The sequence below is a fragment of a genome, unplaced genomic scaffold (genome assembly GCF_019419815.1).
Source record: "Pyrus x bretschneideri cultivar Hongxiangsu unplaced genomic scaffold, Pyrus_bretschneideri_v1 Contig7, whole genome shotgun sequence".
Classification (NCBI taxonomy): domain Eukaryota; kingdom Viridiplantae; phylum Streptophyta; class Magnoliopsida; order Rosales; family Rosaceae; genus Pyrus; species Pyrus x bretschneideri.
Genome location: NW_025999809.1, coordinates 105572 through 122256, shown reverse-complemented (window position 1 = coordinate 122256; position 16685 = coordinate 105572). Strand labels below are relative to the sequence as shown.

Below are 16685 nucleotides of genomic sequence, written 5' to 3'. Positions count from 1 at the left end.
CAGGACCCAAGACTCAAGGGAAGGTTCCAAAACAAAGTCAACATCATTAGCCCTGTTAATATTACTTTCCAAACCTACCACCAGATGACATATCTGAACTCACATGGACAATAGTAGACTGTGATTTAATTGCTAAGTTCAATTAGATAACACAAAATATGAAATTATTTCTTTCGATATTAAGATGTTAACTGATGTGATAATGTTTTATTTGTTAGATTGCGATTTAATCACTAACAGTACTAAATATATCAAGTTATTTTATCGCGTTTTAAGATATTAATTAATGCAACATATCTTTTATTATTATTCTTTTATATTTGGACTGAAAAAAAATTAATATCGTTAAATAACTAAAAATGTGTAATAAATTGATGTCTTTAATATATCATTTCATGGTTAATCACTCATTGCCTTTGAATTTGAATGTGAAAAAAAAGAAAAAAAAAATTGTTGATGTAACTATGCAAGGTTGGCTTTGGTGATAAGGGGGACATTGTGGAGGACCACATGTCTAAATTCTAATATTGTTGTTGCTTCATTGCCAACTGCTTGAATTAAAATTTCAATGGCTAGATAGTTGGTGAAAGATCCTGCTAGAAGTCCACAAAGCAACAAAATTGGATTTCTAGTTAATCTCTATATTTAATCCATAATTTAGCATTAAACAAATTAATATTCTAATTTGCTTGCTAGCTATAGTTAGCATTCAAACAAATTCACAAGGAACAATAGAACAAACTTAGAATAATAATGGGAACATTAGTAATCAAATCATGCTACCTATAAGAGAGAGAGAGAGAGAGAGAGAGAGAGAGAGAGAGAGAGAGAGTTCAAGGGTGAGGTACAGACAGATGAACTACACAAGAACTTAGCAAGAGCTATAAAAGCTTGAAGCTGCGGGTCAAGGTCTTGTACGATCTCTAAGGGAGAGAGAGTCACTTGCAAGAAGAATAAGCTTTGGTCATTAATTGTTCGAGTGTAAGTTTTCTTACTTCTAATACTACTTACTAAATATTTGTCGTATGATTCAGCTTCTTCTTCCAAAGTTTTGGGTTGTTTTTTCTTGCACAATTTTTGAGTTTCGATTTGCATATTTTGTACCGAAAGGGAGTCTGTTAAGAGATCCCACATTAGAGACGGAAGTATTGCATACGTGCTTAAAACATTTTCGGCTTTTTTTAATTCTTTTAATTTTTTTCCTTTACCAATTGTTGATACTTGCATTCTAATAGAACACGCTGAGCGGATTGTTTTGTACGAGGCCAGTAACCTGTTACAATGATTTTGTTTTTCCAGGAACCTCCTTGAGCTTTAGGTCACCAAGAAAAAGAAGCAAATTTAATGGAGATTTCATCAAGAGGAGGATTATCTGAGCTGGTAAGACAATTAATTCTGCAGAAACCCTTGGTGTCTTTTACTTTTGGACAAAGATAAAAATATGCAACAAAGCTTCTGCCTTTTTATGTGTCAAAACTCAAGGATTATTTGGCACATAATTAATAATTTGAAATTGTATTAATATTAAAGTTTTGGACTTGTTCGAAACAGTTTCATTCATTATTTTTGATGAATGTTGTCTATTTAATTTGATAATAAAGAAAGAAATTGTTTAACTTACAGGGAATGGAAGATCCCTTCTTCATCAACCAGTGGCAGTACATGAACTCTTTGGATGAGCTCGGTATGCTCCCACTAGCAGCTGCAATTGGAGATAATTTACAACACTCTCACTTCCACCCAACTTTCAACTTCAAAACTCCTATCGATAATTCTCATACTGGTATTGATAGACCAGCGAAACAGCTCAAACCCGATGGATGGCCTTCATGCAAGACCGATCATCTTGTATCGAATCCACAAGTTGCTTCCTCACCAAACATTCTTTCGTTCGTCAATTCTAATCATGCAAACCAAATGGCGGTGCTTAAGCCTAAGAAGGAGGCAGCAGCAGTGTGTTCAAAGAGCACCAACAGTCTCCCTTCTGATATATTGCTTTCTCAAGGTTCATTTGGAAACCAAAATTGTTTATTTAAGGCCAGTCAGGGAACAAATAGGAACAGCACAAACCCTCGTCTTTCAGCAACTCAAGATCATATTATCGCAGAAAGGAAACGCAGAGAGAAGCTCAGCCAGCGGTTCATAGCTTTATCTGCAATCATTCCTGGCCTAAAGAAGGTAACAGAAATTATATCCTCTATCTATCAATTCACTGCAGATTTTATTCAAGGCATTCTTTAACATTTGATTGTCTTGCTTTTACTCCAAGCAACCAGTAGGTTTTGGGATGGTATCAATTTTGAAATTTGGATTTTTTTTACCAGCTGAATGGCGTTTCTAATCGTGAGTGGTTCTTCATGCTATGACAGATGGACAAGGCTTCTGTTCTGGGAGATTCAATCAAGTACATCAAACAACTGCAGGACAAGGTAAAGACACTTGAGGAACAGACGAGAAACAAAAACATGGAATCGGTCGTGTTTGTGAAGAAAACACAGCTCTTTGCCAATGGCGACAAAACTTCCTCAGACGAAAACAACTCCACAGGCCCGTTTGACGCAACACTACCTGAAATCGAAGCAAGGTTCTGTGACAACAATGTCTTGATAAGAATCCACTGTGAGAAAAGGAAAGGAGTTGTGGAGAAAACAATATCAGAGGTTGAGAAGCTCCAATTAAAATTCATCAATAGTAGTGTCATGACATTTGGGAGCTGTGCTCTTGACGTTACCATTATTGCTCAGGTAAGTTTCCTTCTCAATTGTATGAATGAAATTTGTTGCTTCGTAATATTTCCAATGGAAATGATTTCCGCACGCTCATCTCTCATTCTAGAAATTAGTGTTTATTTTTGTCCCAAGACTTTTTTTATCCAACCCAAAAAGTAGAGATAAACAAGGGCGTGTTGGGGGATAAAATTGATGTGTGGAAATCACTTCCCTAGTTTTAATCTAAAGTCATTTTTGAAACAATATCTTGATCTTTGGCAGATGGAAGCGGAATTCAGCCTCTCGGTGCAGGATCTCGTCAAGAATCTACGCACAGCTTTCAATCTGTTCATGTGAAAAGAATCTACATGCAGCTTTCGATATGTTCTTTGCTACAGAAGCTTCAGAATACATAGGAGTATTTCCTCAAATATCCAACCAGACCAAGTTTAAGTACCCTTTTTAAGAATTTATGTTTACAAGGCCTGCAATCCTTCACTAAGTTACCTTCAAGCTTGTTTGCTGTCAGATTATTTTGCAGGCGGGTTTTTTCACATCACCTTTTTTTGCATGGTTAACTTGTTTACCATGCTTTAACCATGCTTATTTACCCACCTGTTGAAGCAAGTTATCTCACAGCTTGTCTATGAGAGTTTTTTTTCCTTCAAGGAGTTTGCGAAATGCAACTCATCCCTTTGTGTCCCCTAGGTTTTTTTTTATAGGTGAGGATAAAAGCAGGCATTTGTTTGGCTAGTGTTTTAGAGGCATCTTGAATATCTTATTTCGTGAGCCTCTGTTCCTAGTAATCTCCTTTTATATGTAACCCTTTGGTTGACAATGTAATGGAAAATAAGTAATTTCGTGTTATTTTATGTGACAACTTAATGTCCTATTACTTTAATTAGTTTCTTGTAGTTTGGGTGAAGTTTCACTTTCTACATTTTAAATTTTATTGAATTTAGCCACTTAATTCACTAGTTACTAAAATTTTGTGTAAAATCTGAAGGGTAAATTGGATTTTTCAACAAGTGCAATACACCTTACATGTATGTCAAACCTGTTACAGGGACTAATGAAACTTGATAGACTATAAAGTAAAACTTGACCCAAACTATAGGGAATTAAATCATGGTTTTGTCAAATTAAATATTAGAGAGACGGGTCAAAGGCATACTTCCAACAACATTAATATTATCCCGAGCTTGGTAATTACCACTTACAAAATTTCTTATGCGTGAGGTTTTATCACAAAATGACTCAGTATTAATTGGAGTGAAGTTAGGATATATAAACTATTATTTTCTCATAAATACAGTTGATGTGAGATATATTAACAGGATTCACCTTTTTTATTTTCCTTGTCCAAATGACAGTGCTAAATACCAATGTGCAAGGGAAAAAGCACACAAATTGATTATCTAACAATCACAGGGATAATAGTTGAATACGATCATATAGGCTTGTATCAAAATTATTGCACATTAGTTGGGAATAATACAGCTAAGTAAGCAATCTGGTTTCTGGGATTGGTGGTTGCTGGACAGTAATAAGACTTTGAAAATTTGACAGTAGCTAGTTAGAGACAAGTGCTTATATTATAGCCCCAAAGGGTTATCAAAGTTGGAATTTTGTTCTCATTGGATGTGGAGGTCTTATCTTATAATTTAGGTGAATAATAGTGTTCTCTCCTAGCCCCCACTTAGATTGTGATCTTTTGGTATGACTTTATGGCAACTATCTCTCTCAAATTTCAAAAGAATAATCCCCCTTGATTGTAATCATGAATTAACATCACTTTAGAGGGGGAAAAAAATTAAAGAAATAAGACAAATGTAGCCGTTGATTGGTCGAGATTTCATACTGAATGAGTATAAGGAATTAATTTATTTGAGTCTCAAAGTCTTGCGTTCATTTTGTCTGTTAGTTTTGTAGTCTCATATTAATAATGATTAAAAATTGTCTCATATTAATCCCTCAAATTTTATTAGGGCAAGCTGGTACGAGATTAATAAATGATATCTCTGTTCTTGTCACAAAGAATTGGGTATTGTTAATGATTAGTTTTTTTTTTTTTTTTTTTAATAAGAAAAGTACGATATTCATTGGTGATTGGTTTTACTAAACTGTATTTAGGACTAGAGAGGGAGAGGACCGACAACAAGAGAGATGAGAAAGAGATATGTAATTATGAGGTGTGTGTTATATCATCCCATTGTGCCTTTATTATAGTAGCAAGACAGGCTATATCATTACCCTAATAAGGTTACAATTCTAATAGGATAATATCTAACTTAGGGAATATTCCAAGATATTCCTAGGTACACTAGGATTTATACAATCACATTCTTAATCTAATAGGACTCTCCTCCTTGAGTGTGTAAATTCTCAAATAAAACATCGCATTAGGTCTTTAGCAGTTGAGGTAGAATAGTTGATGAAGTCGTCGAAACAACGGATGAATGCAAAAAAGTTTGCATTGGTAGTAAAACTCACAAAATCTCGCTATGGTAAAACCTAAGGTAGGTACAAAACCCATAGACTAAGGAGAAAAGTGAGAAGTATGCATATTGTCTAAAACAAACATCATACAGGACAAAAGTAGTGAACTCAACGAAGTATGATCATCCCAAGATGGGTGCCTCATCAAAACCTCGTTAGGCAGTAAAAACCCAGTGGGAAAAATGCTCTAATCGTAGGAAAGTGTACATTAAAATCAAGTGAGTATGCTTCAGGATACTTCCCCTGAGTTAGACATAACTTCCAAAAAATAGAACTACAAGCAATTCAATTCAGATAATTTATGCATACCGATTCCTTGGATGAGCTTCTGAAAAGTAGACTTAGGCAATGATTTGGTAAAGAGATCAGCCAGGTTGTCCTGGGAAAGGATTAGCTTGACTTCAATGTTCTGACGCTGTTGTTGCTGGTGAGAATAAAAGAACTTCGGCGCTATATGCTTAGTGTTGTCTCCCTTAATGTGTTCATTCTTTAACTATTCGATACATGATGCATTGTCTTCAAAGATCGTCATAGAAAGGTCAACAATGGTAAAAAGACCACTAGTGCTTTGAATATGTACCATGACTGCTCTTAACCAAAAACACTCACGCGAGGCTTCATGCAAGGCGAGAATCTCAGCATGGTTCGAAGAAGTCGCAACTAACATTTGCTTGGTAGACCTCCAAGATATTGCGATGTCTCCAATGGTAAAGACATAGCCCGTTTGAGAACGTGCCCTATGTGGGTAAAACAGATAACCAGCATCTGCGTAACCAACGAGGCGAGAATCAACCCAATGACTGAAGGGGTGGCGACTCCTCTCAAGGATTCATGGGTGTAGAACAAGCCTAAATTCGTCGTACCTTTGAGGTACCAGAAAATATCTTTAACACCATTCCAGTGTCTGCTTGTAGGCGCATTACTGTATTTAGCCAAAAGATTAACAGTGAAAGAAAAGTCAGGTCTAGTGCATTGAGCCAAGTACCATAAAGCACCAATTGCATTTAGGTATAGAACTTTAGGCTCCAAAATCTTTTCCTCATCTTCCTTGGGATGGAAGGGATCTCATTTAGCATCTAGCGTCCAAATGACCATAAAAGTACTCGAATGCTTCAATTTATCCTCTTTAAAACATCGCAACACCTTTTGGGTGTAGTTCGATTGATGTACTAGGATTCTATCCAAATAATGCTCAATCTCCAGGCCGAGACAATATAGAGTTTTCCAAAGATCCTTCATCTCAAATTTCGATTTCAAGTGAACGGTAATTTCCTCAAGCTTTGCGAGAGTTCCGATGAGGTTTATGTCGTCGACATAAACTGCAACGATTGCAAATCCAGAATGTGACTTCTTGATGAACACGCATGGGCATAGTTCGTTGTTCACATAACCCTTACTTGTCAAATATTCACTCAGACGGTTATACCACATCTGTCCAAAATGTTTCAATCCGTAAAGAGATATCCTCAATCTAATCGAGATAGTCTAGAACTATTTGAACCAGTTAATGGAAGTCCTTCTGGAACTTTCATGTAGGTTTTCGTATCTAGATCTTCATAAAGATACGCGGTTACCACGTCCATAAGCTGCGTATTCAGTTTTTCGGAAACTACCAAATTGATAAGGAAGCAAAACTTTATGACGTCCACTACGGGGGAATACGTCTCTTCGTAATCAATCCCAGGGTATTGAAATAAGCCTTGCACTACGAGGCGTGCTTTGTATCGCACTATTTCATTCTTCTCATTATGTGTTCTTACGAAAATCCAGTTGTAGCTCACGGGCTTCACATGTGGTAGAGTAGGAGCTACGAACCCAAACACCTTGCGTTTCACAAGTGAATCGAGTTCGACCTAGATTGCTTGTTTCCAGTTTGACCAATCTATTCTTCATCGACATTCATCAACGGAAGTCATTGCTACGCATGATGTCAATAGCTACTGTGTACACAAATGCATCATCGATGATCATCTCATTCCGAGTCCAAACCTCATCCAATATTGTGTAATGGATGGAAATCTCACGATTCTCGGGAGGTCGGTATGTCTTATCTACGACATCAACATAGTCTAAAATAACCTTATGTGTTGGAACATATGAGTAAGCAATGGTCGAATTTAGACTAGGGTCACTAGTTTGTGTCGTTTTCCTCTTCTGGGGTTGTGAATCTTTTGAACCAGGAGGTCTGCCATGCTTCAAGTTAGGAGCAGATGATTGGCTAGCTGTTATTGTATCGTGTCGCGTGGAAGGTGCGGACGCCCCACCCTCAGGGACAGTTCGACCTTCCAAGGTGGTATTATGGTATATGTTAAGTACGTCGATCCTCGCATGCGCATTTACAGCAGGTTTATGTGTATCTCGTCACCTTTGCTAGATCAGTAAAAGCACCCAACATGCTTTGAGCAATGCTTTGAAGATCTAGAATACGTCGCACTTCAATTTCAGGCTGAGGAGTGCGGAGATCTAAATGAGGCATATTGGGAGTAATCCATGACAATTCACGGCATTCTACAGGAACGTTAGTGATCTTATCTCCCCCTAACGACGAGAAAACTATCTCATCGAAGTGACAATTCAAAAAACGTGTGATAAAGAGATCTCATGTCAAGGGCTCTTAGTAGTGAATAATTGATAGAGAATCATAACTGACATAGATTCCCATTCTTCTTTGAGGACCCATTTTGGTACGTAGTGGCGGCGCTATTGGCACACAGACTGCGCACCTTAATACATGTAAATGCGAGATGTCAGGCTCGTATCCAATAACCAACTGTAACGGTGAGTAAGGTTGGGTAGTGGTGGGCTTTAGGAGAACCAAATGTGAGTGCATCAGGACTACGAAAGATGGTCAACAGTTCAAAGAAACGAAATAATTTATTGAATCATTAATTGCCAAAAAGTGAGCTTCAGGCCAATAATTTTGGATTAATTGTCAAATTAATGGACTGCTGGTCACTTTAATTAATTCAATAGATCGCAACCATTCAAGTTTAATCGTAGAAACAACATAATAACATTCGGGTTACTATTAGCTTAATAGGTAATTATAGGAGTATAGTTAAGAAGTGGGAATGCTAAAACATAGTATTGGGTTTTAAAAAAAATCGCAGCCCAATTTGGTGGGCTAACTGCTGTGTATGAGTTAAGGCCCTAAAAGGGGTACTGGGCCACGGGTTGGCTACAAGCCATGGACTGTGGGTCTGGGGTAAAGCCCAGCAGCCAAGTTGTTGGTTTTGGGCCACAAAAGGAGCTGAAGACACATGTCTGCATGGGGCTGGCTTGAGATGGGTGTGCACAAAGCCCAGTAAGAGCTAGCTTCATTGTGGGTCGTTTCTGGGCAAGCCCAGCCACAAAGGTTGGCTTGTTGTGGTATTGGGCTGAGGCGCTACAAAGCCCAACAGAAGCTGGCTTTGTGGATGGGCCGTGATATGGCGAGCCTAGCAAAGCTTGTGCTAGAGTAGGCTAGGGTTGCAAGCCCGTTTCATAAACCCAAACCAGGCTTTCGGCATGGCTATCCAGTGCATGCAGCAAAGCCCAAAGGGCTGCTGCATGGGTCAAACGTAAGAACGACGTCGTCTTAGGCACGGCATGGCTGCAGGCCAGCTGGCGTTCGTCGGTGTCAGTGACAATGCAGTGAGAAAAAATCCTAGATTTTAGGTTTTTTTTTTTTTTTTTTTTTTTTTTTTTTTTTTCGAATTCTAGGGTTAAAAACCTAATTACTTCTAAATTAATTTTGATGCTTTGACTCACAAATTCCACAAAGCATAATTGCGTAATGCATGAACAAATATATATATGTGTATATATATATATATATTGACAAATATATGAACACATATGCAATATATATAATTGAAAGGAAAATATAAATATAGGAGGTTCATGCATCATGAGAAATGTTTTCATGCTTCAAGGTTGTTTCAAATATCTTAATTTATTTTAAAAGAACTTGATTGGCAGAAAATAATTGAGCTTTTGATGTTGTAGAAGAAAGCCTCCTCCACGATCCTTCAGTTCCTTAGCTTCTAGTAAGAGTGTGCTGATAAAGTGTTGTAGACCTAATTTACTGAATTATATTTAGGACTAGAGAGAGAAAGGGTAGGCGGCAAGAGAGAGGAGAAAGATATGTAATTCTGATACGTGTTATATCACCCTATTGTGTCTCTATTTATAGTAGGATAGGTTAAATCATTGCCCTAATAGGATTACAACTCTAACAGGATAATATATAACTTAGGAATATTTCAAGATATTCCTAGATACACTAGAATTTATACAATCACATTCTTAATCTAATAAGAGTGCAACAGAAGATTGTTTTTTTTTTTTTTAAGAAAAGTTAGATATTGTTGGTGATTGGTTTTGAATAGGCGAATTCTTTTTTTAGCAGTTAAGAAAAATTATTTTTCAAAAATTCGAACAGCATGGTCTAGTGGTGTAGTTCGTTATCCATCAAGAAACGACGTCGTTCTCCTTCAACTTGGAACGACGCCGTTTATTTTTCCTTAACGGTATTACCAACCTGAACCCAAGCAAAGAAAACCCGCGAAACACGCGGACCAAATCGCAGCCAATCACGCCCTCCGTTTTCTCCACGTCATCACCCTCTAGATTCTGCACGGCTCAAATTTTCCCAAAGAAAATTAGGAAAATAGGAACAATCCCGAGGAAAAACGCCCCCACTTTCCCCAATCAATAAAAGTTAAACCCCAGAATCCAAAATCCAAATCAAACCCACCACCGATTTCATCCCCAAAATCCCAACATCACAGTTCCGATTCTTCCAAAAATTCCAAATCCAAAAACAATGGCTCTCAAACCGCTGTTTCTGATCCTCCTAACGGCACAATTCCTACCGTCTTCTCTCTCTCTGATTTCCGCGCCGGAGCTCCGCCCTCCCTACGCCACCTCCAGAGCCATCTCCGTACGCCCTCTCTCTCTCTCTCTCTCTCTCTCTCTGCAATTGGATTTTGGTTTCGGATTGGTTGATTGATTGATTGAGATTTGGTTGGTTGATTTGCAGGATTTGAAGGAGGCGATCGTGAAGGGATTAGGGTTTCAGGCGGAGGATCTGAAGGTGTCGGGGTTCGATTTGAGGGACGCGCAGGTGGGGCATTCGGTGGCGTACGAGTTCGACGTGGAGGTCGACAACAAGGTCCTACCTTTCAAGCTTCTGGAGGACGTCGACCGCTGGGATTACGTCGATTTGCCCATTTTTCGGGTCGAGGACGAAAATGGGTTGGTCCAGAAAGGCAAATCGGGTGGTGGGTTGCCTCCGGTTTTGGCTCCATTTCAGCTGGCTGGGCCCATGGAGCTCTGGATTCAGGACGCCAAAGACATGAGGATTTCGCTCCCTGTAAGTATTCGGCTATTAAATTTTGAATCGTTAGCCCAAGTTTTTTAATTTTTCATACAAGCAATAGTCTGAAACTAATTTAAAATATGGAGAGGGGATTCGAACTCGAGCTAATCCGCTATAGTCAATGTGAGTTAGATGAGACAGAACTAGACTCATCAAATATTTTTGATGAATTTGTTTATCAAAACATACGCACGTGAGATTCTTATTGTTTTAGAAATAATTAGATTTTGGGGGTGATCTGAATAGATGAAACATGTTTAGTTGGAATTAAATTCAAGATTGGATTCTCACCGATTTTGGTGGCACGAAAACATTACAATAGCAATCTGTCATTTATTCGATGAAACAGTAAAAGTTATAACTTGGTCTTAATTTGAAATATATGATTGACAAAATTAAAATGATGAAACCAAAAATGCAATGTGACCAGCTGATTTGGGTTGAAATTTGGGAGTTTCAGAACTGATATGTTGAATGCTATGCAGCATGATGTGGATGCTGGTGTGTTGAAGAAGGTGATGTTAGCAGAAGGAGCTGTGGTCACGGTGAAGGGTGCGAGGTCTGTGAGCCTACGCCACCCTCTTCAGCTCCCATTGCCATTGAACCGAACCAGCAATGGGCTTGCTTCTGGTCTTGTGACCTTGGCTGAATGGCTGCGCCATGCTTCTCGAACCCAGTCATCTCCGTTGTTGTCTCTCCGCATTGTTGGTCCGACTTCCCTCACATCACCGTCATCAACCTCTCCCTCTGTGAACAACAAGCTCAAGCTTAAGCGCCTTGCCCCAGGGCTTGTGGAGTTGTCCTCCCCATCCAACACCAGGCCCATTTCCGTTGAGCTGCAAAACCAAGAGACCAAGGCCATTTTAACCCCGAGCTACTTCAGCACAGTCTGGCCCCTTGCTTCCGTCAATGGCTCGAATCCTAACTTGGTGGGTTTCGAGTCTCTACTTGCATCTGTTTTGGGTCCTAAGGCCAATAAGAAAGGATCCTTCAAATTATTGAAGGCAGATGTGTCTGCACAGACGTTTTTGAAGATCGGGTTTGGGGTGGAAAAGAAGCTCAAAGAAGAAGACGGGATTGATTTGAAAGGTTTCCCAGAGTGGAGGACAAAGCCTGAGACCTTGAGGATGCATTTTGAGGTGCTTGCTAAGGTTGAGGGTGATAAAATCATACCGGAGAGAGTGGTTCCGGTTAACCCTGTGTCAGTGGAGGACACCATGGCACCGAGTGAGCTCTTGGGGAATGTCTCCATGTCCACAGTCCCCATCATTCATCCTCCGGCGAGCCCCTATACCTTGTAAAGTTTTTCGGTTTAGGGTTTGCTGATACAAAATCTGGAAGTGTAAAGATATAATGATTTTGTACTTTCTTTTTCTTGAAACATAGTGATGATTTAGATGAGGTCCGGTGATACTACTGTAAAAATTTATGTAATGAAGTTACTGAGGGTTTAAATTAATTTATGAAAATTCAGTAAAGACTTGAATTTTGCATATATTATTTACATATCTCTGTAGGAAACTCGAGAATTTACTAAATTTTACTTCTTGATGAACGAAACCCCCTTCTGGATGCTTGCTGCTAACTCCTCTAATCCGATCCTACGGATGAACCATGAAGAATGTTTAGGTTGTTCTACGCTATTTTGCAGCAGCACAATTGTGGAGTGTGCATAATTAGTAACTGTTTTACCTCTCATACTCATTCAGAGGCCCGAGTTGGTAGATTTCCTCGGCTCCGCTACGACCAAGCCGAACCTTGGTTGCGAAGAAAGGAAGTTCGGTTACCTGCCACAAAGATTAAGCGTTGTGCTTGGTTATTAGAAGTTCAGAACTTGATTTTAAGACAACGTTGACGCTCAATAAGGCTAGAACAGAGTACCTTGGAGGCAGCAAAAGTGCATTCAACAACACCAGCATCTCCTCTCAAGCCACGGAGGCATGCATACGTAAATTCCACCGCTGCATATGCCTGCAGATTGTTTTAGTGAATTCCAAGACTTGGTAATCTAATCCCAAAAAGAAATAATGTGTATACGATTGAGCAATTTGAAACGAATAACCATTGACAGTGTTGCCGAACCAGCCCTAGCTTTTGCCTGCAAAATTGTAAATAAGATTTTGTTGAAGAACCAACACACAAGAACAACCCCTGGACTCAATAGTAACATGGAAGAACAATATGCGTCAAACCAGATTCATAATTCACAAGCTAAGAGGCATGACCTCAACAACTTCTGTTCCACCGTTTTGAATCCGGTTTGTTAGGTATTCTGTTTCTTCCTTGGTGAAGAAGCAAGGAGGCTTGACCTGCATACACAGACACGCCGTCTTTTGAATTTTGCGCGCTTGTGCGGCAGCCCATTTATTTTGAAGGCAAGATAAGAAAAAAAAAAACTAAAACTTGTATCAATCTATACAACCTGTGACAGAAGCGGCAAAATGGTCACTCCTGCATGACCACCAATAACTGGAACATCAACTTCCCTAGGATCAAGTCCAAGAACTTCCGCCTGCAAGGAAATTACGCAAGCGGAAAATGAAAAAACCACGAACATAAATGATAGGAAACACATAAACTTGTTCGACTAGTACTCACAACAAAAGTATTTGCTCTCACAACATCGAGCATTGTGACTCCTAGAAGTCGCTTTGGGTCATAAGTGCCGGCTTTCTTGAAAACCTCTGCTGCAATAGGAACTGTAGAGTTCACTGGATTACCGATTAAGTTAACAACTGCCTTAGGACAGGCTTTTGCAATGCCTTCACAGATGGTCCTGACAATTCCGGCGTTGATGTTGAAGAGATCGTCCCTTGTCATTCCAGGCTTCCTTGGAACAACGGTGGGTATGATCACAAGGTCTATGCCCGTGAGAGCGCTCTCCAGCTGTGGCTGCCCTAAGAAACCGCGCACCTAAACTCCAAGGATGATACTTTCTCAGTGGTTACAATTTGATCTAAAAACTTAACTTCAAGAATTGTTTATCAGCGCGCGATTAAATCAGATATGGATGACTAAGATGAATCGCATCAACTTAACTAAACTGTATATCTTATTCGTTCATATCAAATCGAACGGTTCCTATACAAGATTTAAATTTAGTATCTCAGGTTAGGTTCTCATTAGAATGCTTCCATACCTTACAAACATCAACATCATAACTTAAGCCCCATTGTCATTAACTAGGAATCATTCAATTTTATAGATTGTAATGACATTTTTGTCCAAAAATAGCGAGAAAAGTAAAGTTGATGAAGAATTCATACCATTACCACAGCAACCGGTATCCATGTGACTAATGTCAGCGTGACACCGGGGGCATTAATGTCGTCATAGAGATGAAGAACTGAAACCAGTGGGTTCATCTTCATCAGCATTGCAAGAGGTTGGCCAATGCCTCCAGCAGCACCCACAATTGCCACTTTAAAGCCCGGTGCTCCGCCCTTGGCTCTGCAGTCAGCTCTACTCAAAGTAGAACCATCCTCCACCTTCATCCACCACAACGTCAAACAAAATGACATTAAGGGACCGTTTGAGCCAAATTTTGAAAACTAAAGAAAGTAGCTTTGAATTTTCAGTAACTAAAAAAATTAGCCCCTAAACAAATTTTCATCATAAATTTCAAATAAACTGAATGTTAATTTGTGATACTAATTGCTACTTCATCAACAAGTTACAAGTTTTTTTTTTTTATGAAACAGTGCATCGGAAAATAAGTTATCTCAAGTCACGTAATGCATTTTTATGAAGCCAAAGGAAAACCAGAGTTGGATTAGGCCAAATGGTTCGGGCAGTGTGCACTCTCTTTCACCCAAGTTTGAATCTTATTTATGTACATTAAATCAGTTTAGAATATCGCTTTGTCAAGAAACAAGGAAAACCCCAATAGGGAAAACCTGGGAATTTGGAGGAAACAGATGAGCTGAGATCCTTGCAATGCGTCCATGAGCTGAGATCCTATCCAATTTTCTCAAATGTGGCTCTCACAAAATTTGAACCAATAACTTCCGTATGAGTTTGATCCAGACTGGTTTATACTCATGTGCTGAGGTGGCTTAGCTCTCCCATTCTTGGAACAAAAAGCAACCCAGAAAGGAATATATGCTGGATTTTGGTTTGTCCAATAGCACAGAATAACTATGTTATGAGGTCTATTAGACTCTAGGGGTGTTTGTTTGACCTTCTTAACTGGGACTGGACTGGACTACACTACACTATGCTATGAGGTCTATTAGACTATGGGTGCGTTTGTTGCACCGGACTATCTTAGACTAGACTAGCTTCAAGGACTAAGCTAGACTGCCTTAAATTAGATTAAGCTGGACTAACTTAGTGATGCGTTTGGTGCAATATCGAACTAAGAGCAAAATAATGACAAAAAAAAAACAAAAAAAAAAAAAAAAAAAAAAAACCATGATCTGTAACAAAATATTCTCATCTAATGAAAGTGAACCCCAACATGAAAGTTTCTGCATAATTAACCAAATTCTTCAATTTGTTATCCTAGAAAAAGTAGAACTAAATGAAATCATTCAATTTGCTCAACCACTCCAAATTGCTCAAAAGCTCTAATATCCTAGAAAAATCAAATCCTTCAATTTGGTATTTCATAGACAACTCACAAATCCAACCCAATTCACATAATCATTTCCTGATATATGAGAGTTCATCTCCTTCATAAGTCCTCTGTTTATTTTCTGCTCAAGTAGTTACTTGAAGATTTGTAGCCGAATAGCTCTTCAATAACAACAACAAATTCCTTCTCGACCGTCCATCAAAAACTTTGAAATCCTCCATAGTTGTAATCCTTCGAGACAAAACGCAGAGTGCCCAACCCAGAACCGTTTATTCTGTTCAAAATTCAGCAACCCAATTAAGGATTCCACTCAGAAGGAAAACCGAATCCCATAAAAAATGAATTGAAAACCTAGAAAAATTCAATCCCAGAAAAATTGATTTGAAAACCCAGAAAAATTAATTAGAAAACCCAGAAAAAGGGAAAATACTTGCAAATCAAGTTTTGCAGACGTGGACTTTTTAGATTCATTTGAATCGTTTCTATCAAACCCAGGTGCAGACTTGGGGATTCTTGCAGACCTGGAAATTCTTGCAGACTTGGAGATCTTCTGAATAGACGAGAGGGAGGTGGGGAGAGAGACAGTGGGAGGGCAAGTTCTCAGGCTTGGGGCGAGGCGAAGCAAAGCGAGGAAACGGGACTAGCAATCCCCTCCTTTCTGGGGGCTCTCGCTAAGCCCAGCTAAAGAAGGATTTAGTCTGCACGAGTCCGGCGTAATCCCATTAAACTCAATCCCGACTTGCACCAAACACAAAATAATAATCCTACCACAATAGTCCAGTCCAATAAAACTTAAGGTAGCCAAAAGTGTTTATTTGACCTTCTTAAGTGGGATTGGATTAGACTACACTTATTGCTAGTGTAGTCTGATGTTTGGTATGCACAAGATTAGGTTTAATGGGATTAGATCGGACTCGCAAGGATTAAACCCCTCGCTAGGAGTTCTTAGCGAAGCACCCGAGGAACCCCAGGACTCGTAAGACCTCCTGCACTCCTGTGAGAGAGAACCTTGCTCATCCTACGAAAGAGTGTCGTCGGCGCCCTGCTCCCTCATCGTTGTTCTCCTCATCCTCATCTCTGCATCCTGCTCGCCCTCGGCTACATCTTGCTCGCCCTCATTTGCTCCTCTTGTCTGGTAAACTTGGAATCCGACATTATTTTTTCGATTTGTTTTGCAGATCATGATATTACTGGGCTTTATTTGATTAGGTGTTTTGGGTTTGAGAGATTTTCAATAATTGACCCCTGCTCCTGAACAAATTAGGGTTTTGATTTTTAGGGTCAAATTGAGATTAGAATTTGGGGTTTTCACATTTTATGCCATTTTCATATTTCTTCGATTTGTAATTGCTGTTGTAAAGGGATGTTGCATAGCATCGCAACTGAATCTTACCATTAAAGCTTGCTTGTGGATCAAACAGTCATCCTGTTACTAAATCCTGCAGTGTTCTCCCAGAGCATCTATCCCCCAAGTAGTCTTCTTTTGGTCGGGTGATGTGAACTCAGTTAAAGTCTCGTCACTTGATACTGATGGCTCATG

At 39.2% G+C, this 16685-nt stretch overlaps 3 protein-coding genes across 3 annotated transcripts; 2 read left to right on the top strand and 1 right to left on the bottom strand.

Moving 5' to 3' along the window:
• Positions 1–592: 592 nt before the first annotated feature.
• LOC103938182 (transcription factor bHLH18-like) lies at positions 593–3575 on the top strand. The gene is made up of 5 exons (XM_009348176.3): positions 593–981; positions 1300–1380; positions 1624–2178; positions 2370–2744; positions 2991–3575. Exons 2-5 carry the CDS (start codon positions 1345–1347, stop codon positions 3063–3065), a joined length of 1041 nt encoding a protein of 346 aa, XP_009346451.2. The 5' UTR covers positions 593–981; positions 1300–1344; the 3' UTR covers positions 3066–3575.
• A 6300-nt stretch (positions 3576–9875) lies between these two features.
• LOC103938186 lies at positions 9876–12062 on the top strand. Its single transcript, XM_009348180.3, has 3 exons — positions 9876–10131; positions 10231–10563; positions 11055–12062. Exons 1-3 carry the CDS (start codon positions 10015–10017, stop codon positions 11868–11870), a joined length of 1266 nt encoding a protein of 421 aa, XP_009346455.2. The 5' UTR covers positions 9876–10014; the 3' UTR covers positions 11871–12062.
• A 47-nt stretch (positions 12063–12109) lies between these two features.
• On the bottom strand, positions 12110–16328 carry LOC103938191 (malate dehydrogenase, glyoxysomal-like). Its single transcript, XM_048573833.1, has 10 exons — positions 16168–16328; positions 14466–14526; positions 13836–14057; positions 13168–13482; positions 12992–13081; positions 12795–12878; positions 12632–12667; positions 12451–12540; positions 12262–12356; positions 12110–12170 (listed from the first exon to the last, which is right to left on the bottom strand). The coding sequence occupies exons 1-10, from the start codon at positions 16326–16328 to the stop codon at positions 12110–12112; spliced, it is 1215 nt and encodes a 404-aa protein (XP_048429790.1).
• Between the last annotated feature and the right edge of the window lie 357 nt (positions 16329–16685).